Consider the following 25,632-nt stretch of genomic DNA (forward strand, 5'->3'; position numbering starts at 1 on the left):
CCCATCTCCAAACAGGGCGATTCTCAATCCACCTATCCTCCCAAAACCGAGTATGTCTTCCATCCCCCACAACCCATCTCAACCCCGGTATCACCACTTCTCTCAGTCCCACACCAATACTTCTCCATGTGGACGGCCAATTACTTTTCACCACCAAACGGAATGGTCTCCTCCTAGGATCTCCCCTCCGGGCTTAGCTTGACATATAGCGGAGTATGGTCAGATGAGAGAAATGGAAGTGTGTGACCACCGCTTCATGCCACTGTAACCGGGCCTGAGCGTTGCATAAAACTTGATCAAGACGCTTCGCAACATACGTCCTCTATATTCTCCCCCGTCTCCACGTAAAGCTGCTCCCCCGGAAACCCATATCGATCAACATGGACTCGTATAAACAAATAAACTGTCTCATAACAATATATTTTCTTCAAAAACACCACTATTTATTCAACTTAATTTATTGTTAAAACTTTTTTTTCTTTGTAACCAATAAACTAAAATTCACACCGCGAGTAAATCGTAGTTAACATATATATATATATTACATGTGTTAGAAAAACAGCACACAAATTTCAGTAAAAAAGAGAAGAAAATTAGTTTGCTTGTTGGTTCTTTGAGGAACTCTAAACTGATACCATACAACATAAACGTAATAATCTGTTCCAAACACAGGTCGTAACTCTCTAATTATGGAGACAACTTTTCATGTTTAAGGTAATTTACTTGGCTCTCTGAATTCATAAGCAGCATCAGCTGAAGAAGTATCTATGTCGTTGAGACCCAACTCCTCGTTTTGCTCCCATGATCTTTCACACTCTTCAACTGTATATAGTTCAAAAAATACAACAACAACAACAACATTTGTTACTTAAAAATTAAAACCCAACACTCCTCTCCTATAATTGACATCTTCACTCCTAAGTTTAAGTCAATTCACATTGCAGTTTACTAAATTCAAAACCGAAATCAAGTAATGTTGTATATAAAAATCCTTATGTGAGAAAACATGTACGGAACAGATTTAGTTAATGAAACGGATACGAAATCAGCGGTCCTAATATTTTTACCATCTCTTTTCTATCTTATACCTAGCTGACACCGGTTTACTCGTTATGTTCTCATCATAAGGAAAACTGAGGAACTTACATGTGAGCTGATGATCATCTTTGATATCATCTGTTACTGGTGAAATAAAGGAATTTGCTAAATCATCATCAAGAATCAATGTCCACGGCTGTTCTAAGCTTAGAAGCTGCAAGAAGAGATAAGAAAATCATAATAAAGACCAGATCTTATTGCTTTGCTTCCTCTTGCACATCAAGAACAAGAGAAGGTTAACTTAGAAAATAAATTCAATCATAGTTGCTACCTTTGTTAGCCTGGATCCAAATTCTTTCAACCTGTTAATCTTACTCTGCTCCAAACTGTCACCAAAAGTGAATCCATGGACTCTCGCTAAACCTGAGAGAACCCGTACCACACTTGGATCAGTAGGTAAGAACTATAAAAGGCTAGCATTGCTTCCATTATCAAAACAATGAAAACTTGGGAAGGAAGAATTATAGGATACTGATTTATGCCAAAGTTCTTTAAATCTTCTCTAGTGTACTAGTCCACTTAAAATTTAGTAAAAGATGCATGAGTCAGAGTAGACAAGGATAGATGTTTGGATGTTGAAATGTCATACTCACTTTCTCTGATCTGTGTGACCAACCCTTCCACTATTGTTACCATTCCACCAAGTGTACCATCCAGATCAAGTTCTGGGATTTTCACTCCTGCAGTGTCTGACTAATACACGAAACAAACAAACTTAACCTCTAATGACATACGGGAATGTGTTGCTTCCTTCATAAAAATAAAACATTTCCTAGCATACATTGTGGTTCATATGGTTTTCTACTATGACATCGCCATCCGATGTCTTTACTTTTACACCAAAGGCTCACACAGATCAAACAAGCCTATTCTACATCCATACCTTACACTTATTTACAGTACCAAATTTAACTTTAGCACTGGGCTAGATTCATTGTCAAACGTTTACCGAAGTTACTCTATAACCGTAAAGTGACACTCTCAGCTACTTTAAGATACATAAAACGATATGAAGCAACCTCACTTGGTCCACTACTCATCCAAAATTTTTACAAAAGAGGTTACTGGTGAAATACTACATAAACAAACAAATTGAAGCAAAAAAAAAAAAAAAAACTAACCTTGATAACATCTCGGCTAAGGTCAGTGATATCTTCACAGAGAGCATAATTTTCTTTCCCTTCTCAGGAATTGCACCACCAGGCTTTAACTGTTTACAATCACCGAAAAATAAGTTGAATAAACCTAAATACCAGGTCTGTGTCTGAAAAATCTCTCATACTAATGGAAGCCAACCTCAGAATTGCGATAGCCGCAATCGTCACATGTAGATGCCATAACAATAACCTCCTGAAAATACGGGATTTCTATTTTTATGTCAAGAAGTAAAACAGCATCAAGGAACACAAATACGTGAAACTTGTTTCAGAACACCAAGGAACAAGCACATAGTTTTGAAAGGATACTTGTCACAAACATCCGTGTCTCACACGGCTTTGTACATGCTCCACAAGTTGAAGGGAAAGTCATCACCTATTAAAAATAAGCAATGGTAATGTTATCTAAAATAACCATTAAAATTTTTAACTCTCACAAAACATTTGAGTGATCATAATTAACCTTGAACATTCAGCAAAAATATTCGAAAAGTTGCAGGGTCAGAAGTTACCTCTTCAGGCGCAGTGTATCTAAACAAGTTATCAGAAATATCAGTGCTATTACTCTGCGCAATCGCACGATGACCAGCTGTTGCTCCGATAGTTCCATGAGGTAGAGTAGTTGTTTGAGTAGAAGGTGTTCCAAGGCTTCTTTCTGACTGTCCAGTCTGAGATGGGTTAGCAAGATATCCAAGAGTTGCTTGTTGCTCGGGTGTTCGCTCATAGAACTTGATTGTTAGAGAGGGATCTATAGATGGAGCATGTCTGTCAAATGTTGTAAACTTGTTGTCATAAGCTAGATATAAGAAACATAACTTGACTTTAACATGATGGTATGTCCAAGTTGAATATATATCCTTACGGGTTTTCAATGAAACTGTTTCCAGCAGGATCATCCAAAATGAATGTGAATGATGTCTCTGCTTTGGCACAAGCTCTCAGTTTAGACAAGAATTGGTCTATTGCTTCAGCAGTCTTAGGATCCAGTTTCTGCCAAGAAACATATGCAGTTTAAGAGATTCCTGACTGCCAAAACAATCAAAATGGACATACAAAAGTTATAGCTCCAAGCCAGAATTTTACCCTGCGTTTTTCTTGAAGGGCACTCAGTTCATCAGCAGCCCGGGATAGTATCCCTTCCACCTAGAAATTAAACAAAAGGATGGAGCCATAGAGAAGGAACTGGGATATTAAAAAACTAAACATCTTAAATTGCAATTGTATAGGTCTATTCTCCACTACAAAAGAGTTAAACGATGACAAGAGATTTTTCCAACTGCTAATACCAGGCTGAAGCTAGCAAAGCAACACAGATAGATATCCCATGGGAATCGTCTCAATAGGTGATAAGCTGATGGTTATATTATCATTAAATGCACCATTAATTTGTTCACATGAGTAGATCAGACGATGTTTAGGTTGTTCTAAGAATTACTTACCCCCAAAAATGAACTGTATGTACCAAGATGGTTAAGAGAACTTACCGTAGATAAACTACCACGTTGGGCCTCTGGTGGAATCTCAAAATCCAGTTCAGGAATCTGAATGCATATATTCATGCAATTAATATCAGTTTCCAGCTTCAAATCAGCTAGTTTACATAATAAAAGAAGCAACGAGTTCACAGTGTTCAGAAAGATAAGCGGAAGTGGTTTCTTAGAAATTTGAAGCGAACTGCCTGGGTTAGAGAAAACCAAAGTATTTTTTTATTTCAAAGGAGCAATGACATTCGCAGAATCAGCTCACCTTAATAGTGGCCGATTCAGATTTTACAACTTGCCGGTCAAATATCTGCATTCAGACAGAAATAAGAAGGTAAAGTTAGCTTAGGGAGCAAGAGACAACTAAAGACAGATCGTTCGAGTTTCTTGTAATACGAAAGGAAGGCTACATTCTACCTAATATATATTGCATCTCCAAATGAAAAATATAACAAAAATCTTATTGAAAAGAACAAAAATTTAGATTTGAATCGATGCATTAACCTTTGTATCGCCAGCTGAAACCTCTAGATGGTAGCTGCATCCTCGAGGTTGAATCTCGCCAGCAAACTGAACTTCATTATTCCTATAACAGATCAGAGATAAAACAGACAATAATATTTAGTGATTAAAAAAAAAAAAAAAAAAAAAAATTCACGCTNCATCTAAAAATCATAAGAACTTGTACCTTTCTCCACAATGGGGACATTCAAATGCAGATATTAAGACCTGTAACCGGAATAGGTTGGCAGGAAGTTCGTAAGTTAACACAAGGTAGAGAAAAGTCTAAACAAAGCATTACACCAAGAGAACATGTTTCTTTATATCAAATAATAAAACTATGTGGATTGTTAGTGCTCTAGAATGTGGTCAAATTCACAGTGACTAAAGTACGAAACAATCTTAATTTAGAAAATGGAACAAAACTTGGCACTTTTCAAAACAGAGTACTACATACCTTTCTGGAGTGAGGAATTAAAGTCAATAGAAATCTAGTTGTTCCCTGCAGAAGAAATAAGAAGCTGCTTTATGCACCGAAGAAGGATCAAGAGAAAGACCATATAAAGTTTCTCCACTGATTTCCACAGAACCAAAAATATCAATATATTCACCTCAAACTTTTCATACCATCACCAAGATGTAGCTAATAAGTTTTGTTTCATTCCCTCTATAGTTCACTTCAAAATAATATCAAGAACCATTGGATAGCAGGAAAAAAAAAGCTAATGTTATTACAGCCATTTGCATGTAAAGTATTGATAACAAATACAAACTAGAAAGCAAGGACTAAAGGGAAACTAGCCTGTTTCCTGGACCAATTTGAGTTTCCTTGACCTGTATCAGTTACCACTAACATCAGGAATCTCAACTAAATAAAGTTGCTCTACATAACCATTTGAGTTTCTTTCTCTTTTCAACCTTTTCCCATCTTAAATTTGATGACCAGGGTCTAAGAGTTTCTGAATGTGAAATCTATAAACTGGAAAGATTTCAAAAGACATCGATATATACAGATAAGCAAGAAGTTTCCCATCTGTTTAACACTTCTGGTAAATCTACAAAGCACCGAGAAAGCAAATCCAGTCATTGCAACCAATATATTAGCCTCTAATATTGGAATATATAATCACAGAACTCAGCTACAAACATAGACACTAACCAAAATGTTTGTGTGTGTGTCAGAGAGACAGAGAGAAAGAGAGAGCAAGAGACATACATTTTCATTGCAGCGCATGCACATGCTCTCAACTACGTAGAGGGGAGCACCGAAGGAATGATCAGCGGAAACAGCTTCAACCACCGATCCAACATCGATTTCTTGATCATTTCTGTTGTCCATCATCTCAAAAAGTTTCTCCAAAACAATCCTAACAAGTTCAAAACACATAAAATATTAGAAAGAAAACAAAACAAGCAAAAAAGCATGAAACTTCATGCCCATCTACAAGCTAAGAATTTATAATAACACTTTCATCCTAGAAACATTTGAACCCACAGAAATCGAGAAACAGAGTTCAATATTGTCAAACCCCAAAACATTTTTGAACTTTGATATCAGTTTCTCAACAAGTAACCAAATTAGCCAAAGACGTACCGAGATAAAAGAGTCAAATGTTCGAAATTTTAGAAAAATTGTGTGGTGCGGTGAAAATTACAGAGGCAGGCTTGAGTTGAGTTTGTATGAAACTCACTCAAGTCAAGAAGCAGAGAAGACAACACACCCAAACAGAGGCTGGCGCGTTGCTAGAGTTGAGTTGCATCAAATTAATTATATAAATGTTTTTCTTTCCAATTGGCTCGTTTGAGTTGATCTTGTATTTTGTTGTCAAAAAGAAAAAAATTATCCTAACTATTTGACATCATTTATTTTATAGTAATCAAAATTTATGATTTTTCATACTTTATAAATAGAAACTTATTTCATTTTATTTGAACATATAAAAATAAATAATAAAATAAATAGAATAAGGTGTTGAATTTTATTAAACAAAACTATTGTAGATGAGAAAAATTGAATAGATGTTGAGTTATTAGGTGAAAAAAAGATGATGTAGAGTGTTCAAAAGTAAAAAGGAGGGTGTTGAAAATAAAAACCAATGTATGTAATATTACAATGGGTATGTTGAAAAAATTATTAACAGTTGAAATTGGTGCAATGTTGTTGTAAGAAATGTTGTTAAGGATATGGCATGTTAGGTGGGGTACTTTTTGTCATGTGTTGTGTTTTTACTGGTCATCAAAATTCTTGATTTTTTTTCATCCCAATTATTTAAACTCAATAATTTCAAAATAAATTATTTTTATATATAAATAATTAATATCAAAAAATTTCATATTTCATTTTCTATAGATACAGACTTGTTTCTTTTGATTTGTATATCGAAAAAGTTCATATTTTTTAATATATTAATTATTATATAAAAAAATTAATATATTAAATAAAAACGAAAACAAAAGTTATTTGACTCTTAATTGTTTTAGTTAAAAAAAAAATCATTTAGTAATATGTATAATAACTCAATACAAAATCATAAAAAACAAAAAATTATAGAATACTTTTTAAAAAGCATTGTAGAATATAAAAGTAAAATGAATGTTGATTTACGATGTGAAAAAGATAAAAGATGATCTGGAGTATTAAAAAGTAAAAGTGAAAAACATGGTGTTGTGATACGTGTCAATTTTATGGATCAGAGATATTATCATCTATATAATACAAAATTGATTAATTGACACTTGATTCATATAATTATTGAAACAGATTAAATATATGATAAATAATCTAGTTTTGTTTAGAATCGATCGGTAGATAAGTTGTTTTAGATTCATTTAGAAACCTGGATGTGTCAACTTGTGATTGGCTGACAGAAAAAAAAGGAAAAAAAAAAGTTTTATTTTATTCGTTTTGATCTCTCTCTCTCCTCGTGAAATCATGGAAGCATCGGAGCTATAGGATCTCTCCGACGATGCCGATTAACACTAGCAAAAAAAAAAAAAAAAGTGTTGTTGTTGTCATAGAACCAAAATCAAACTCAATTGTAGAGGTCTCTCAGTCGGTAGGGGAAGCAAAGAGAAACAATGGCCACCTTCACTGCCTCCGCTTCCACTATGACTGCATGTCTGGCTCTTCTTCTCAAGCCTACCGTCGCCGTCTCCGTTCCTGTTCTTGGTGAAGGCCTTCCCTTTTTCCTTCTTCTTATGTTCTTTCTTAGATCTCATCTTAGTAGAGAGATTCATTCCGGTTATGTGAAAAGTGAAGATCTTCGGTTGTAGAAAACTTCATGATTAGAAAAAAGCTTCATTTGGTGGTGAAATCTACAACAAATCAAGGAACTATTTCCTCTCTCCTTCCTCCAATGGTTAGTTTCTCTGAGCAACTCTCTTGGTTTTCTGTCTTGTTCCTCAGTTAGGTTTCATATGGGGTTTGAAAAGCTTTCGAAGTCAGATTTCAGTTTCTGAATTATTTGCAGAAGAACAAGTCTGATTACCACGAGAGCTTGTCTCAATTAGACTAATTCTAGATTCTGTATAGTTTTGATCATCTTCTTCGTATATGGGATTGCTAAATTCAGGGAACGCGGCTCAATGAAGTAGTAGACAGAGCCAGAGCGAGATATGGTTAAATCGGAAGAATTCTGGAAACCATCACATGTCTCTTCGTGTTAATGGATTATTCGGAGGTGGGAACAAGGACAATAAAGAGGATGGTAATCAAAGGTGGTAGTAGTACATCATCTTAACATATATATATTCCGCTGTGTCTTATAGAGAAAATGAAAGATCATTCAAACATGATTTTGTTCACAATGCTATATATACAGGTCTAATGTGATGACTTGTATAAAGAAACAGGTCATGTTCACAAAGCTATACAGGTTTCGTGACTTGTGTCGTTGTATCTGATATAGAACATATATCCTCTGTTTTCAGTCTCTTTGTTGCAGTTAAAACGAATCAGAAACAGGTTTTATGTGTTAAGTTTGTTTAAAATTTTAGAAAATGCAATCATTTTTAAGAACCCCAAATATAGCAGCTATCAATAAACTCATGAAATTTTACAATTTCTTAAGAAGTTCTTAATCTAACTTTTTTACAAAATTAATAATAAAATTTGTTTTAAGCAATTTTGGTTAGATCCTTTGATGGAGATGCCCTTATGTATGGAATTTACATCATGTAAGTTTTCAAGCAAGTCCCTACGTGTATGCCAATACTATCGTGTTTTGGGATTTGGACAACTGCGCTTAGATTCCAAAACATGTTCGACCAACGTAAATGTCCTTGAATATATGGACGGCGCTTACACCAACAAACTTCTTTGGCCTCGTTACTCTAGCAGCTGGCAAGGCATTTTTTTTAACCTATTCAACAAGATCTTCGACTGGGATTAGTGTCTCACCCGTCACTTTTGATAAATATATATTGAGTACAAAATTGATTATTCATCAATTTACCATCAGGAAAAAAACCCAAAATATTTCATCTATTTTGTTTTGGAAAATTGGCACAAGTAACACACAAAAAAAATTATATTTAATTTGGTAACCATTATAACCATCAAAAGGTTATATAGGGTATATTTTATGTATTATTGAAAACTTCATTCTTCTTACCATCGCCCTCATCAGCACCACCCCTACCACCATCAGCCACCGCCCACCACTTCGACCGCTGTTCTGGCCAGCCACCTCCGGCCAGCCAACTCCGGTCAGCCACCTCCGACCAGCCAACTCCGGCCAGCCACCTCCGACCAACCACCTCCGGCCACATTATAGTAATTTCTCTTTGCCCTTTGTAATCACCTAATATCCAGATTTAATGTGCTATATTCTTCATTACATTCTCAATTTTGGCTATCTACCTGATTCACCCTTTTGTTTTTGCCCATTTAATACATGAGTTTTTTTTGGTTGAAATAAAAAAAAAAATCTCATCTAATTCTCATCTCTTTTCAGTCATTATAAATTTTTTAATGTTAGGTAGATCAACATTGATTATTGTCATATCCCCAACTAAAAATAGTCCCAATCAAGTTCCAATTCGATTATGTGTTGTTGTTACCGTTTTAAATTGAAATAGACTAACAAAATAATTGCCATGTTTTCCCTCAGCCTTGCCCACATAAATGAATTGAAACTACCTAAAATTGAATGAGATCAGACAACCACTTTATGCAGACATGATCAACGTAGGGTAGATAATTTATACCACACAAGACATGCCAGTATAGCCATAACAAAAAAATGCATTAATGAATGATATGACATGCAAAGCTGATTCATAATGAAAGACTCAAATCAGTTTAAGCTCATTGTCGGCGATCTTGTTGACTTGTCTCTTTTATTCACCGAAAATTCCGAAATGAAGAAGGTAAAGTATATTCTTAGACAGCAAAAAATTTCAAAGTTTGACATTAGCCTTCATCAATTTTCCATTCCATTTGAAATAATTATAAAAGAAAGAAGCGACCAATAGTGATTTTACATGGAATTCGTTTAGACATAATACCATTCTCTTATTCTTATTTTGGTCGGAATGCCACTCTGTTCTATATCAATGATTACTTTCGAAAGATAAGAGTTAAAGTCAAAATGGCGAACAACATAAAAACATGATATAAAAACCCAAATATATATATAGACAAATTATGTCTCATATCCGATTTGGTTCATCTTTAGATACAATTAGTTAAATGGATACACCACCATATACATGATAAAAAAAATGAGTCACAAATATAAATGATTAAAGATTTTAAATAATTCCTAAGTTTTGTTTCATTTTAAACTTATGTTACAAAAGACACCAGTTTTTAAGAGATTATTTTCGTATGGACATCACATATGTAAAAAAAAAAATACTCATCTGTTAAGTTATGTACGTCCAGATTACACAAAAGGTGATTTACTCTGGGGATTAAATGATGAAGTTGATGTCATCTGTTAAGTTATCACTCCGATGACTCACATGCATTTCAAGATTCAACATACCGACGTTCCATTATCGTACTACACTGGACTTATCGGTATATATATGTTTGTTTATCTCTCAGCCTTGCTCTTTGTTTCTGTATAAAATTACAGAAACAATTATGAATGAAGTTGATGTCGCTTTTGTGGATTAAAAACGTTGTTTGAAACATAGGAATGGAATTAGTTTGTATAAAATTACAGAAACAATCATGAATGAAGTTGATGTCGCTTTTGTGGATTAAAAACGTTGTTTGAAACAACTGTTTGGTTTAATCTTTTCTCTCTTTTTTTTGTTTCCCCCGGTCCTGACGACAGGTATGCCTGGTATGACTGCTTATGCTGGCTTTACGAAATCTGTTCTCCAAAGGAAGGAGAGACTGTTTATATCTCAGCTGCATCTGGTGCAGTTGGCAGTGGCGGACGCAGAAACTTATTTAACATGGGGCACAAAATAATTAATAAAATAATTAATTAAAATATAATAATAATATTATTATTAAAAAATCCAAAACCAAAAAAATAAAATATTAAAAAATTGTCATAACAAAAACACATGAAGAAGTCCTACAAAACTATTCTACGATCTTCCATATCTTGAAATCTTTTTATTACTACCTCATTTGTCACTTTATCTAAGTGCTCTTTTTCAATAAAACAAACCATACAATCATTTAAAAACTGATCACCCATTCGGTTTCGCAAGGTAGTCTTCACAATTTTCATCGCAGAAAAGCATCTCTCGACTGTAGCAGTGGCAACAGGTAAAGTCAAAACCAACTTCAAAAGTCGATAAACAAGAGGATGCGAAAGATGTTTTTTTTGTGTCCATCATTACACGTGCAAGATCTCCAAGACTCTCCAAATTAGCAAACCTTTTATCTTCACGGATATTATCAATGTAAATACCAAGTTGATGCTCAAGAGATATCCGCTCCACAGAACTAAAAATCTTCTGGATAAAACTCAGATAACCTCACAAGTTTCGACTGGTCAAACTCGTGGAAGGAACCAAAAGGGCTCAAAGACGCAGTGCAACTAAGCAATTCAGTGTTTACCTCGTCAAAACGATCATTAAACTCTTGAATTTGCATATCCAATACAGTGTAAAGACATTCCACCTGATAATGATGCAAGTTTGTCATGTTGGTTCTCCGTCTTGGCTTCTTTGGATCAACAAATTCTTCTTCCATGATGATCAACTCAGTGTTATGACTCTCACAAAAAGAATTAACTTTTTCAACCAAAGAATCCCATCCATTATCCCTGAGATTGTACAATTGTTGCTTGGTAGATTTCACCAGAGACATAGCATTCAAAATGTCTTGATCTTTCCTTTGCAGAGCCACCGATAGAGTATTTGTGATCCCGAGAAGAAGTAACATCAACTGTAAGTAAAACACAAAATCAAAGGTGTGCAAATATTTGATGAGACCATTAGCTTGCCTTCTTTTGACACCATCACTCCCTTCGCTCTGGACATACTCCAATACTTTCACAATAGAAGGGAATAAATCAACTAATCGTACTAAGGTATTGTAGTGAGAACCCCATCGAGTATTACCAGGGCTTTGAAATGAAAGCTCCTGATTCAGTCCCTTTCCTGTCTTAATTTCACCTTGACTAATTCCTTCTTCGATGATCCTTCGTTGGTCTTCTCGAACCATATCTTTCCTCTTACAAGATGCTCCAACCACATTTAGCAAAACCGAAATCATATCAAAAAAATCACCAACTTCAAAATGTTTTTTAGCAACTGCCACGACGACCAATTGAAGCTGGTGAGCAAAACAGTATACATAATATGCAGTACTATTTTCTCTTAAAATCAAAGATCTCAACCCATTAAACTCACCTTTCATGTTACTTGCTCCATCGTAACCTTGTCCCCTTAATTTTTTCATACTCAACCCCCGCTTTGCAAACAATGAATCAACAGCACATTTCAGAGTTGCAGAAGATGTATCTTGAACATGAATAAGACCAATAAATCTTTCTTTTACTATCCCATCTTTATCAACGAAGCGAAAAACCACTGCCACTTGCTCCTTAGTAGAAACATCTGCAGACTCATCCACCAACAAGCAAAATACATCGTGATTAACTTCTTGAATAATAGATTCAATAACTTCCTCTGCAAAGCAATGCACTAGATCAGTCTGAATTTTGTGAGACACCATCTGATTATTTTTGGGAGCATTCTCCAACACAACCTTCCTTACAAGCTCATTTTGATCTGCAGTATATTTCACAAGCTCTATGAAGTTTCCCCTATTAGCTGATTCTACTGACTCATCATGACCTCAAAAAGGTAATCCTTGCCGTAATAAATATCTACAAACATCAATTGAAGCATTCAATCTGATTCTGTATTCATTTTTTGCAGCATCATCATGCTTATAAAAAGCATGAACAATTGATTGACCTTGTCTCATCAAATTATCAGCCATTTTCAATGCATTATTGTGAAAACTATTCACTTCTCCCACATGAACACTCAATCTCTTTGGATTTTTCCATGTATCAAATCCCCTTGTTACAAATTCATCACTTCCACCTTTATTTTCTGTGTAATCTCTAAACAAGTAGCAAACCAAACAAAAAGCCTTGTCTGTCTTCACACTATATTCCAGCCAATCACCATAAAGATCAAACCAAATTGGATTGAATCGTCTCAATTTATCTCCGGTTAGTGTTCTAGGAAATTTGTGACCACGAGGTTGATAAGGACCCTTAACTAAATATTTGCGTCTTACCTCATCTCTTTGGTTAGGGTGATATTCCACAATTCGTTTCCTATCTGCAGGGTCCACGGGTAAATTCTCCAAATCATCATGAGAATGAGATGTACTTGTTGGTTTTTTTGGAAAATATTTTTCCATAGATCACCTAATAAAAAACATAGCATGAATTCATCAATATATATTTAAAGCAATTGAATGAGACTATCAATTTATCTAGAATAAGAAGAAAATCAATAGACAAGTTTATATGCTATAACACGTAAATAGAATTTTGTCCAACGACAAGTTTTGCATCAATTACTTACTGTTGTTTATATGCTGTTTGATAAAAAATAACCGAAGACAAAAATAATACTGGAACCAATCAAAAATAGAAGCAGAAGACTTTTCTCTCTCTATGGTGCAGTTGTATTGCTGTCGATGAACTCATAAAAACTAGGTATAAATCCCGATCAAAAAAAGTTTATAGACTTTAAGTTTTAGACTTTTAGTTAGTTGGGCTTGAATCATTAGCAGTTTTAAAATAGTTGGGCTTAACCTGTATTATAGAAAGGGCTTCCGTTAGACTTAGCATGTGGCACAATAATTAAGTGCTATTATTTTCTGAACTATGATAACTAAATCCCATGTAAATTTTTTTTGTTTTTTAGGATTTAGCATGTGGCACGTGCCACACATACTAAAGCGTACATCCGCCCCTGGCAGTTGGTCAGCTTGTGGGTCAATTTGCTAAGATGATGGGCTGTTATGTTGTTGGAAGCGTCGGTAGCAAAGAAAAGGTGAGGATTTGATCATCATTTCTATATTTTGTTTCCTTTTATGTTCCTTGGTTCTCATTTCAATAGAATGATTAGCCCTTTACTTAATTTTTGGGATTTGTAAGGTTGATCTGCTCAAGACCAAGTTTGGGTTTGATGATGCATTTAACAACAAGGAAGAACCAGACCTTAGTGCCGCCCTGAAAAGTTTCGTAACCACTTATTAATAAAGCTTTTTTGATGTTCTGCCTTGTTAGGATCTGTTGCAGAATCAAGTCGCAACTTTTTTGGAAGGAAAAAAAAAGGTCTATATATATCAACTGTTTTTGACTAATCTAATAAATATTCACCTTTTTCTTTTCTAGGCATTTCTCTAAACGCATTGACATATACTTTGAGAACGTAGGAGGCAAAATACTAGACGCAGTGCTCTTAAACATGAACGTGCAAGGCGTATCGCTGTCTGCGGAATGATCTCATAGTACAATCTTTCAAACCAAGAAGGTGTGCACAACCTATCCAACATAATCTACAAACGAATCCGCATTCAAGGCTTTCTAGTGTCTAATTTCTACGACAAATACTCAAAGTTCTCGGAGTTTGTGCATCTGCACATTAAAGAAGGGAATATCACGTACGTGGAAGATGTAGCTGATGGGATCGAGAAAGGTCATGAGGCTCTTGTGGGACTCTTCCATGGTAAGAACGTAATACAGTAGAACCACAAATCTCTCAATTAAAAATTGATGAAATGATAAACTTGAATTGATGTTCATAAAACGCAGAATCAACTTCTCATGTTAAAATCCATGGAAGGATCTCAATCTAACAATGAGGAACACACACTAACAAACTAGAAAGAAGAAGAATTACAATTCTCAGATTTTCACATAATCTTCACAAACGAACTCTTCCTACACTTTATTCTTCAGTTTCGTCAATTGCCAACAAACACCACGTCATTTACTCTTTTTCCTCCAATCAAATCCTCTTAAACCTCCATGTCAGCTTCACTCTCCTTTTCCTATATCAAATCCTTCCCTCCCAAACAACCATGCCCACATGGTTGAGATAATGGATGCTGAACCTCCAGGATCCCAAACTCTGTTGTGAACATCCCACCTCTTAATTAGAAACACCAGTAGCTTATGTCTCCAAAGTGTCTCCAAAGCAGGTTCTTCTTGCATCATAAGAGATTGTTGAAACAGCCACTGCACTTTGTCCACTTGATAACCTCTCAAGTTCCTTTTTAAAAATGCTTGACGCAGTGCTCTTAAACATGAACGTGCAAGGACGTATCGCTGTCTGTGGAATGATCTCATAGTACAATCTTTAAAACCAAGAAGGTGTGCACAACCTATCCAACATAATCTACAAACGAATCCGTATTCAAGGCTTTCTAGTGTCTAATTTCTACGACAAATACTCAAAGTTCCCGGAGTTTGTGCATCTGCACATTAAAGAAGGGAATATCACGTACGTGGAAGATGTAGCTGATGGGATCGAGAAAGGTCATGAGGCTCTTGTGGGACTCTTCCATGGTAAGAATGTAATACAATAGAACCACAAATCTCTCCATTAAGAACTGATGAAATGATAAACTTGAATCGATGTTCATAAAACGCAGAATCAACTTCTCATGTTAAAATCCATGGAAGGATCTCAATCTAACAATGAGGAACACACACTAACAAACTAGAAAGAAGAAGAATTACAATTCTCAGATTTTCACATAATCTTCACAAACGAACTCTTCCTACACTTTATTCTTCAGTTTCGTCAATTGCCAACAAACACCACGTCATTTACTCTTTTTCCTCCAATCAAATCCTCTTAAACCTCCATGTCAGCTTCACTCTCCTTTTCCTATATCAAATCCTTCTCTCCCAAACAACCATGCCCACATGGTTGAGATAATGGATGCTGAACCTCCAAGATCCCAAACTCTGTTGTGAACATCCCACCTCTTAATTAGAAACACCAGTAGCTTATGTCTCCAAAGTGTCTCCAAAGCAGGTTCTTCTTGCATCATCAGAGATTGTTGAAACAGCCACTGCACTTTGTCCACTTGATAACCTCTCAAATTCCTTTTTAAAAATGCTTGTGATGCAGGTCGGATATGATTATGATGGTGTTGTATGTTCTTTTTGTCAAGCTTGAATATAAACTTCCAAGATTTGGAGCCCTTTCCTTTCTTCCGCCGGTGCCACAACCAATGATGAGCACACTTAGTTCTCCATTTATGCTTTATTATTACTAAAAGTTGCAAGGTCTTGTGCTTTCTCCAATTTTCTGTTCTGCCCCAATGTATTAACCACTCTGCAAATTCCAATCTGCGCTTGTACCTCAACTGAATGTGCAGTCGCTTCTTACCCTCTTCTACAAATTTATACTTAAACCACCACCGCTTGCACAACCTGAACTTTTTGTGTCTCGCTATTTGTTGCATAACCAAACTTGTTTGCCATCTCCAATCATAGAAACTAGGAAACTGGCAAAAAGATTTGATACCAATTGCAGAATCCTGAATATCCATTCTCATTGGAGTTTCATGAAACTCATATGCAAGCAATGGTTGAATCTTCTGTTCTGCCCTTCTTTTATGAAAAACAACCATTCTCATATGCTTCTCCTTGAGTTCAAGCCAACATTTGAAACCTTTTGGTGCATCACGAACTTCTCCAACAACAGATAAGCTCACAAATTTTCTGACATCAATTCCACCAAACAATTTTTGCTTCCTTGTTGTTGTCAGCCTATTAATCATATGGTCACACAAAATTGGGAAGGAGACATCAAGAGATCTCTTTGGGTGTTATGGACCAGGAACAAGGATAGACAGAAATAGAAACTCTCTCTTCATGCACAAAGATGGAGGCAAATTATAAGGTGTGAGAATTACTGGCCACAAAGAATATTGGCGTCCATGTTTTCCAAAAGGGTTGAAACCATCTGTACATAGTCCAAGGTAGACATTCCTGCTTTCTTCGGCAAAACTTGGATAAATTCTCTGAAAATGTTTTCATGCCTCTGCGTCTGAGGGATGAGCGATCTCGCCATCGGTTGAATGCTCTTGGTGTCATCTCATAGCTGCAGCTGTCCGCTCTTGTTGATATAACCTTTTCAACCGATCGACCAATGGCAAATACCACATACGCTTAAACGCTACTCGGGACCTCCCACTAGTATTTTGAAATCGGGGTTTTCCACAAAATCGACAAGCTAAATAGTTTGCGTCTGATTGCCAATAAATCATACAGTTGTCGATACAAACATCAATCATTTGATATGGCAAACCAAGACCAGAAACAAGCTTCTCAATTTCATTATACGAAGCCGGTGAGATGTTGTCTTCCAGTAAAATATCTTTAACAAAATCTGCCCAAGCATCCACACAATCTTCTGCCAAGTTATAATCCGTCTTTATATTCATCATCCTAGTTGCAGCGTATAAAGGAGAATGTCCTTCCTTACAACCTTCATATAATTGACTCTTCGATGCATCTAGCATATCGTAGAATATTTTTGCTTCTAAATTTGGTTCTTCTACTATATTTTCAGGTTCTAGATATTCATGCATATTTTCTCTATGTGCATCATGAACCATTTGAACCGTTCCTACACCTCCGCCTCCCAATCCAGATTCTTCCACCCTTTCTATCACATTTTCACTTGTACTACCGACGTGGTAAGCATCAGTTTCCCCATGATAAAACCAAACTTTGTAACTCGACATAATTCCAAGACTATAAATATGTCCCCAGACTAAATCTTTGTCAATGAAGATATTATTATTACAAGATGGACATGGGCATAACATCTTACCACTTCGTAAGCAGCTTTCCTGATTCATAGCGACGTTCATAAATTCGGTGAGTCCAGCTGCATATTCCCTCGTAAGCATCCCGTTTGGATAACATCTTTTTTTGTCCAACCACGTGCGAAAATTATTTATTTTTTGTAAATATTTGGAGAAAAAATGGAAGCATAGAAGAAAAATATTGTTTTCGGAATAATAGATAAGCCGGAGCTATATATATAATAAAGGTTTTTGTTGTCTGGAATTTAAGATAGGCAATGACTCTCTTATATAGAATAAAGTTCTCATCTTTCCTATTCCAATCACCATCCCAATTGCTTGCCCACTTGGTTTTGTTTTGGTATGCCGACATAAAAAATTCTTTCGAATAATTAGTTTGGTAGGAAACGTGAAGGAATCTTTCCTTTTAAATACCTTCGGCCTAGTGTCCTTCTATATTCCTACAGGTTTCTTTCGACTTTTCCTTCGTAAATATTCTCGTAGGAAAATGAAAGCAAATATTCCTTCCGAATTCTTTCCACTGTAATACCTTCGATAGTCTATCTTGTTTCCTTCAAAGTTTCTTTCGATTTAGTTTTCCGACGGATTTTCGAAGTTAACACCCTTCTCATTTCTCTTATCCGTTTGCGTAGGAAATTTCTTTCTTATTTCCTTCGACGTTTTTATTTTCGTCAAAATTCAGAAGGGTTTCCGAAGGAAATTCTTTCTACGAAATATTTTGTAGGCAATTTCGTAGAAAAACGTATTGTTTTGTTGTAGTGTATGTATTTCAACTACGTAGCCATCATGGGTAAGGTACAAAGTCATGTTTAAGTTAATAAATAACACAGTCTATTTATACACGAAACCTCTTCCTCTTCCCAACAATATGAATTACAGCCTATATTCTTTACATTCCTCGAGACTTGTAAATTTCTATAGGGAATCTCAAACGATTAACTTTTTATTTACCATGAATCCCTCCTTGGTTTTGATCTTTAATCCATTAGTACGTTCTCAAAGTTCAGAATATTTGGCCTGTTGCGATTTCCTTTTTTTTTTCTTTATTATTTGTGAAGAAATAATCCTTTAGTCATTGTATCTCTCATCTCCAATGGATCAAAGATTCGAGAAAAGAACAATCAATGTGCTTCTTGCGGATCATTTGGACAAGCAAAAGGTTGTCTGGCTTCACTCTGGTAATGATTTTGTTGACTTGCTCTATAGTTTTCTCACTATGCCTTTGGGAACCATTGTGAGATTTGCTTGAGAATCACGGCAGATTAAGACAAACGGTCACCATAGGTTGTCTCAACAACCTTTACAAAAGTGTTGCGGACATGAACATCGATAATTTCCGGACTGAAGCTTGTAAGCAGATGCTGGTTTACCCGAAGAGCGTGAAGGAAAGTCAATGCAAAATTCTCAAGATTAACATAGACGTCGACACAGAGGCAACTAAACACTTTATGTGTCCAATGTACTTGCAAAGAGAACCCTGCAGAGAGTTTTTTAGTAATTTCAATACTTCAAGATGTAGCTGTGGAAACTTGATGAAAAAAGAGATTTCGTCACCCGAAGGAGAAGAGTTTGCGAGCAGGTTGGGAGGTAGTTGTGATTATGATGGAGACTTTGTCCATGGTGATGGAAACTTGGCATTTATATTGAGTAACGATTTGAAAATAGAGAATTTTTCTCGGGAACTTTTCCGAAACCGTCTCAAGGATTTAGGCTGCGTTAACGTTTCAGAGGAGTTGGGGGAGGGTGAAGCAGAACTTGGCTTCCGAGAGGTACTCTTATTTTTATTTTATTTTTGTTAAATATTATATATGAAACTTTTTTTGACTTTTGGGCACTCTCATTGTACTGTACAGGCAATGACTTTGCTTCGATCCTTATTCACATCAGAAACTCCATTGACAACCACATTCTATCCCTTCCAGAGTTCAACGTATCCTTCGAAGAGGGCGTTTAAGCCATCAAGTCCATGTGATTCAGTGTTAGGTCAAGTATTGTCTTTGACAGTGTATTTGAGTAAGAGGAGAAGAGGAAGGTTATGTATGCTAAGTGTGGTGAAGGCTTTATAGATCTTCTTTGCACCTTTCTTGTTCTTCCACTTGAATATATATGCGAAATCTCTGCTAGTGATGATGGTGATGATGGTCTGGGATGTATAGGTAACTTGTTCAGAAGCCTCAAAGGCTTAAGGTGCGGTGAAATAACCATACCTTGGTATTACCGTTGTAGAAAGAATCTTCTTGGCGTTCCGGTCCAAACTCTTCCGAGTTTCTACAGTTGTTTGGAAGATCATGCTTTGCCTGGAGATCGCGAGGACAGGCTCAAGAAAGTAAGACCAAAGGATCCCAAAACTGAAATAAGTGACCAGTCAAGAAGTAGTGGTGGGTTTGTGAAGAGTAACAAGAAGTTTCTTGTCTCGGATGATCTGATAATCACTCCACTGAATACAGATCTTACTGTTAGGGATCTAAAAAATTGAAGATTAGTTTAGATGAAGTCAACATCGAAGAGATAACTATCGGTAGAACAGAGGTATGTACTCATAAATATTAAAGTCCTTTGTTCCATTAGTTACTACAAGATATGGCTTAACTCTATGTCTCTTTTTATGTACAGGCTATCAATTTATTGAAAGCTTCCTTTGTGACATCCTCTGCGTTATCCGATGGCCTCTCAGACTTGCTTACAAAGAAGCTGGAAGCTAAGGAGGATAACTCTTAAAATTTCAATGGCCAAAGAATTCTTTATTTCTGTAAAACTTGTTCTCTCTGGTAACTTTCATATATCTTCTGTGTTTTCTCTAAGTCTCGGTTTGTTGATTTTGCTATCTGGTTTTAGTTTTTGAGAATACATTATTACATTACCAAACCAAAATCTAAGAGAGAAGAGAAGCAACAGAAGAATAATTTTAATTTACAAATTATTCTTGTTTTTTGTTATCATATTCAGTCTCATTTACGTTACAATTGTTTTTTTTTATCTAGTACATGATATCACTTGCTGCTACGAAAAGATGCAATTCATCATTACTCAAGAGCTGAGTCATGTTCATGAAGCAACTAATGGTTTGTGTCGGACGGGGCTATATATGAGGAGAGGAGTGATTTTATTAACCTCAAAGATCATATTCCTACTTTGAAGTAAGTATGTCCGTAGGATAAATGTTACACTAAAGTATGTTGTTAGGATATCTACTACAAACACAAGTATCATAATAAAATGCCATGTGAGAGCATGTAACAAACAATTTCTACAAATTGGTTGTGGCACTGTACACAAACTTCCATTATTCAGTTACAAAAACAAAATATTTCTTTGTTTTCTCTACCAAAAATATACATAAAAAGAGAGTATTAGAGACCACCTTGGAGATAAAAGGAGTAGAAAACTTTCCTATAATAGATACATAATTTGACCCTGAACATGAGAGTATAAGAGACCACCTCGGAGAGATTATGATTCTTACAAAGGTTTTGTATCAGCTATCCGAAATGGAAGCGTGTAATCATCAAGGGATTCACTCTTTCTCTGATGAAAGCTGCTTAGCGAGTAGGATAAGCCCAGCTGTTGTGAAGCCTGACAAGACTGTTGAGGCATAAAACAGAGCTAGAAGAGACCCTCTCAAAGACTGCCCAGAAGAACAAAAACATTGACAAAATGTTAAATTACAAATCCCCAAAGCAACAGAAAGCAGAATCCAATACTTCCACTATATGATGAGAATCAAAGGAGTAGAATGTCTGATCCACCAACCTTTCCGATTACCAATGCATTGTCATTTGCATACTGCAATGAGTTCTCTGGTATGTTTTGGATCCCCTGACTGATTTGCCATGAAAGTATCCTGTTTCAACCGAAATAAGGTGTTTTTAAATGTTGTTACAGAGTGTGATACACATTTCTTGAAAAAAGTTAACAAGCTTCTACAAATACCCATAGATGAATGCAATGGCAGCTCCAGTGTATGCTTTCTGTGGAGTCACAGCAACCTGAAGGTCCCCAAACTGCAGTTTTAAACAAAAAAAAAATATCATCTGCAAAGTAACTTCAGCTGACGTACAAGGGGAAAAATCTATTCTTTACCTTAAATATCTTTGTTCCTGAGTTGGTTTCATTATTGACTGGAACGGATGATGTATTTGCAGATAGGACTTTTCCAGTTGAAATCATCGCTTTAGCAATCTGCGACTTCTCAGAGATGTTAGTTTTGTAGACAAGTACCAAGGGCATGAATGATTACATAGACGAACAATTGATTTTATAATTGTGGGTTTTGGCAGTAAAGTCTAACTAGGTATACAGGTGGTCTGACTATCATTTGATGAAAGTATGCAAACAGTTTCTATTTAGATGTCACTTACATTTACATGTTCACCCAATAAACAAAATCAAACAATCAGTAGAAGAAACCACACCTACATTTGAGATTCAAGTACCTTCTGTAATTCACCTTGACCATATTGTCCCATCCCCTGGAACCTTTTACCTGCAGCTATCAGACGTCTCCCAAAGGCTGAACAAAAAAAGAAGTTAAAATGAGTATGATTACAAGAGTAGATCTAGAAAGATGTGTAGCTAGATACTAGGGGTGTACTTCTTGTTACCTGATTTGGCACCATCTGTTAATGAAATTTCCAGTTCGGGAAGTATCTCAACTAAACTACGAGAAGTTGATGTGTCAGCTTGTTCCCAAGCACGGGACAGATTCAGTAATGTCTCCCCAAGCTCTTGACCACACTACAAACAGATTTGAGAAGTTGCAATTATAAGTAACGCAAAAGTTTTCAGAAAACGAGTCAAGGAGGGTAGGCTTGTATAAAACACTACAAAGGCTCAAGATCCTCTCATCCTCTCTACTCAATTCCAAAGGGCATAGCGCCAATGGCAAAGAAGATAAACAAGTTCTCGAATAGGAAGAGAAAACTAAATGGTGTATGTAATTGGGAAGAAAATAACAATGACCTATGCTGGACTAGAACAATAAAGCTAAGACTATGATGTTTCAATGCAAGTAAATGATCATTAACTGTCTAAAGGTGTAGATCAGTGTTATGATTTAGGGTCCTAGTCTCCTAGAGGCTAAAGTTATACATAATTATGTTTATGTCTGTAAATTAACATATCAGAACAATGGAGTGGCAATTTCTTCTTCTGCAAATATATATATCTTTAGTTTCTAGTAAAACCAGTAAAGCATAAACACATACATGACGACATTCCCTCCAAAATTCTTATTTATATGAAAGATGAATAAGGAAGATAACAGATTGAATAAGGAAGATAACAGATTATGCTACAATACAGATGAAAATGAAACATAGAATGCTATTAGGCTGTCACAGATGTAGAAATATAAAATTGCAAAATATTGTGGTTTAGGATGGGACTCTGAGGCTGCAATAAAGGAGGATCATACACAAGTAGTTCAAGTCCATGAATGTCACATAAGAGATCACAGAGATGGAATAGTAAGGTAACAAGACTTGAGGCTACAGAGTTGGTCAATGGAAGTGTTTACTTAGCACTAAGAACTTTATGTGGAGAAAGAGGAACTAACCTCATCGATGATGGGTCCATTGGAGAGATCAAAAGCAGCATCATTTAACTGCAAAAAAAAAAAAAAACAACCAAAACTCACACCACATAAAAAAACATGTCTGATCAAATCACAAAAATCGAGTTTTTAAGCAATGAGGGCTTTACTTACATCGAGACGAAGGTCCTTTGGTAACCGCTGAAAGTAATCTGATGGAAGATCAAAACACTTCTGCAACAACACACACACACACACAAAGACACACTTCATAACCCACTACGCAAAAAAAAAAAGAAATCATATTTGAATTGTTAAAACCAGTTTCACTTACAGAGAGTTGTAGAAGAAGGGATTTAGAACTTGTTTCTAGAGGCTGATCAATAGAATCTGATTCCGTAAGAGCAAAGAGGTGAGTCAATGATTTCGAAAGACTGTGACTTTTCGAGTTACTAGGTTTAAAAGATGACGAAAAATGAAAACTTGGCTGAGAAAAGAAGAGCTTTGAAGAAGAGAGGCTGTGTAGAGGTCGAAGGAGATGAAGAGAAGCCATTTTCAGTGTTTCTGAGAAAACCCAAAAATGGAAAACATCAAAATCAAATCAATGGAGGTGAAATCTAGAAATCATCTTCGATTGGCCAATCAAAAAAAAAAAAATAAGACAAATACCTTTAAAATTGAACAAAACTGTGGTCTGAAACTCAAGGACCAGAAAAAAAAAAACAGAACGGGCGTGAGACCCACGTGATCAACACGTGCGTATTCATCAGTATTAGAAATGTGGCTTTGGGCTTTTCAATGCCTTGTTACTTGTTAGCTTTTTAAGACTCTAAGCACTTTGAACATTGCAAACGATGATTTTGTGAGATACAAAACCACTGAACCTTGCATTACACATATCTCCCGACCACCTAAGAAACTTCATCTCTCCTGCAACTTTCTTCATACTGCCCTGCAATTTCCAGAGCATTATTTTGACTAACACCTTATCAAACCATAGAGCCTTTTAATCCATGGGATTTAAATGTGGACTGAGACATTGATTTGGTTAATCAATTTTATGTTGTTAACAAATACCTGATTCAATTATTCCAAGGGAAACACATAATATGTAAGAAACTCAAAAGACAGCACAAAGTCTAAAGACATTGATGATAAAAGACCAATTCTTTTTTTTTTTGAACAAACAAGACCAATTCTAAAACTGTAATTTCAGGCATATAACCAAAATAGTTTGCTGGAAATCAAAACAGTACAGTAATACAGCATGCATCATCCTACAGAATAGAAGAAGCATTTAAAATCCACAGTTTTAGTTTTTTTGTTCTTTTTCACCTCCAAGAGGAACCACCAAGCTTAATCACTTCTTCTGAACTTGAATCCCTCCTTGTTCCAAATCCTTCATCCCCTTTCTGACTACTTGCGTCTCCGTATAAATCTTTTAGCTTTGCAAGATTGCTGTTCACAGTCACAGCTTTCTCCTTGTTGCTACTATCTCTTCTTGGAGTTGGTTCACGCTCAATTTGCACACTCCTGCTCCTACTTCGGCTTCTGCTCCGGCTTCTCCGGTCATGTCTGCTTCTATCATCATCATAATCTCTGCGTCTACCCCTACTTTCATAGTCTCTCCTCGATCTCCTATCATCACCATAATCCCTCTCCCTTTCTCTGTATCTGTCTCTCTCCCTCTCCCTGTCTCTCTCTCCGTCCCTTTCGCGGTCTTTCTCCCTCTCTCTATCCCGCTGTCTATCTGAGTCTCTGTCAGAATAATAGTCTCGGCTCTGGCTCCTACGTGGGGACCGAGCCTGTGGTTCATCGCCTCCATTTCTATCATAACCAGACGGTGGAGGACGACGAACAGGAGAAGAGCCTCTGGTGGAAGCACGATGAGGTGCACGTTGACCAAATGAAACAGAGAGAGATGCTTTTACTGATGGAGGACGACGGGCAGTGTCGTCAGAGCCACGACTCATGTCTCCGGTTGACCCAGAAGGTTTAGTTGGCAGATTCATCTTCTCAAGATTTGATACAATCTGGCGCATGACAGGAACAGGTATACGAGGAAACAATGTATCAAAGTAGTACTGCAAGAAAACCAACAAAGTAAGTCAGATTCAGGAATTGACATCAGGGAGACATTAAAGTATCAAATTTCTCAAAAATGTGCATATATAAATGACTACTAATAAAACACCTTTTACGGTCATGCTAATGGATAATTTACTAAAACAGATAGAAAAAAAAAATATTGAATACATATTCACTGGTACACAACCCTATTTCGTTTGTTTAAATCTAGACTTCACTTTAATGCGAAAATGAAGTAAATTCTTATAGCAGATAATTACCTAACGCTCTTCAAAAACATAGCTTAGGGTCATCTTAGAGAAAGGTAGCAGGGTATACCAATCTAATGAAATGTTCACACTACCAGACCTTAGATATCAAAGACCATTATCAAATGGTAACTAAGAACAATTTAAACAAGCAACTATGTCACTAAAAGAGTGCTTATACTTTCCTGACAAGACAAATAACAGCACAGCAAAACCAATAAAGTACCAAGTATATATA

General features: G+C 36.0%; 2 protein-coding genes, 1 long non-coding RNA gene and 3 pseudogenes across 4 annotated transcripts in view; 3 read left to right on the forward strand and 3 right to left on the reverse strand.

Annotated features, from left to right (window-relative positions):
* Nucleotides 521-5,962, reverse strand: LOC104724093 (annotated as a pseudogene).
* Nucleotides 7,038-8,215, forward strand: LOC104724094. Its single transcript, XR_757514.2, has 2 exons — nucleotides 7,038-7,596; nucleotides 7,810-8,215. It is a non-coding gene; the product is annotated as an uncharacterized LOC104724094 (long non-coding RNA).
* On the forward strand, nucleotides 10,196-15,269 carry LOC104728239 (annotated as a pseudogene).
* On the forward strand, nucleotides 17,939-20,839 carry LOC104724096 (annotated as a pseudogene).
* Nucleotides 20,763-23,708, reverse strand: LOC104724095. The gene is made up of 9 exons (XM_010442541.2): nucleotides 23,393-23,708; nucleotides 23,233-23,292; nucleotides 23,083-23,130; nucleotides 22,130-22,262; nucleotides 21,962-22,038; nucleotides 21,609-21,707; nucleotides 21,459-21,529; nucleotides 21,279-21,369; nucleotides 20,763-21,153 (listed from the first exon to the last, which is right to left on the reverse strand). The coding sequence occupies exons 1-9, from the start codon at nucleotides 23,609-23,611 to the stop codon at nucleotides 21,043-21,045; spliced, it is 909 nt and encodes a 302-aa protein (XP_010440843.1). The 5' UTR covers nucleotides 23,612-23,708; the 3' UTR covers nucleotides 20,763-21,042.
* Nucleotides 24,184-25,632, reverse strand: part of LOC104724097 (pre-mRNA-splicing factor 38B) — a 4,675-nt gene continuing 3,226 nt past the window's right edge. The window contains exon 4 of one of the 2 annotated variants that reach the window (XM_010442543.2): nucleotides 24,184-25,142. In XM_010442543.2, coding sequence (XP_010440845.1) covers nucleotides 24,390-25,142 — 753 coding nt within the window. In that variant the 3' untranslated portion in view covers nucleotides 24,184-24,389. The remainder of the gene's footprint in view (nucleotides 25,143-25,632) is intronic. The other variant, XM_019233153.1, reaches the window with a different exon arrangement.

The sequence above is a fragment of the Camelina sativa genome, chromosome 11 (assembly GCF_000633955.1).
Source record: "Camelina sativa cultivar DH55 chromosome 11, Cs, whole genome shotgun sequence".
Lineage (NCBI taxonomy): Eukaryota > Viridiplantae > Streptophyta > Magnoliopsida > Brassicales > Brassicaceae > Camelina > Camelina sativa.

Excerpts from the sequence above, each read along its gene's own strand:
- LOC104724095 (XM_010442541.2), bottom strand. The coding sequence starts at position 23,611 with ATGGCTTCTCTTCATCTCCTTCGACCTCTACACAGCCTCTCTTCTTCA. Across the intron at positions 23,131-23,232 it reads CAAAGGACCTTCGTCTCGAT|TTAAATGATGCTGCTTTTGA; the intron begins GTAAGTAAAGCC and ends TTTTTTTTGCAG. Across the intron at positions 21,708-21,961 it reads GTCAAGGTGAATTACAGAAG|ATTGCTAAAGCGATGATTTC; the intron begins GTACTTGAATCT and ends GAGAAGTCGCAG.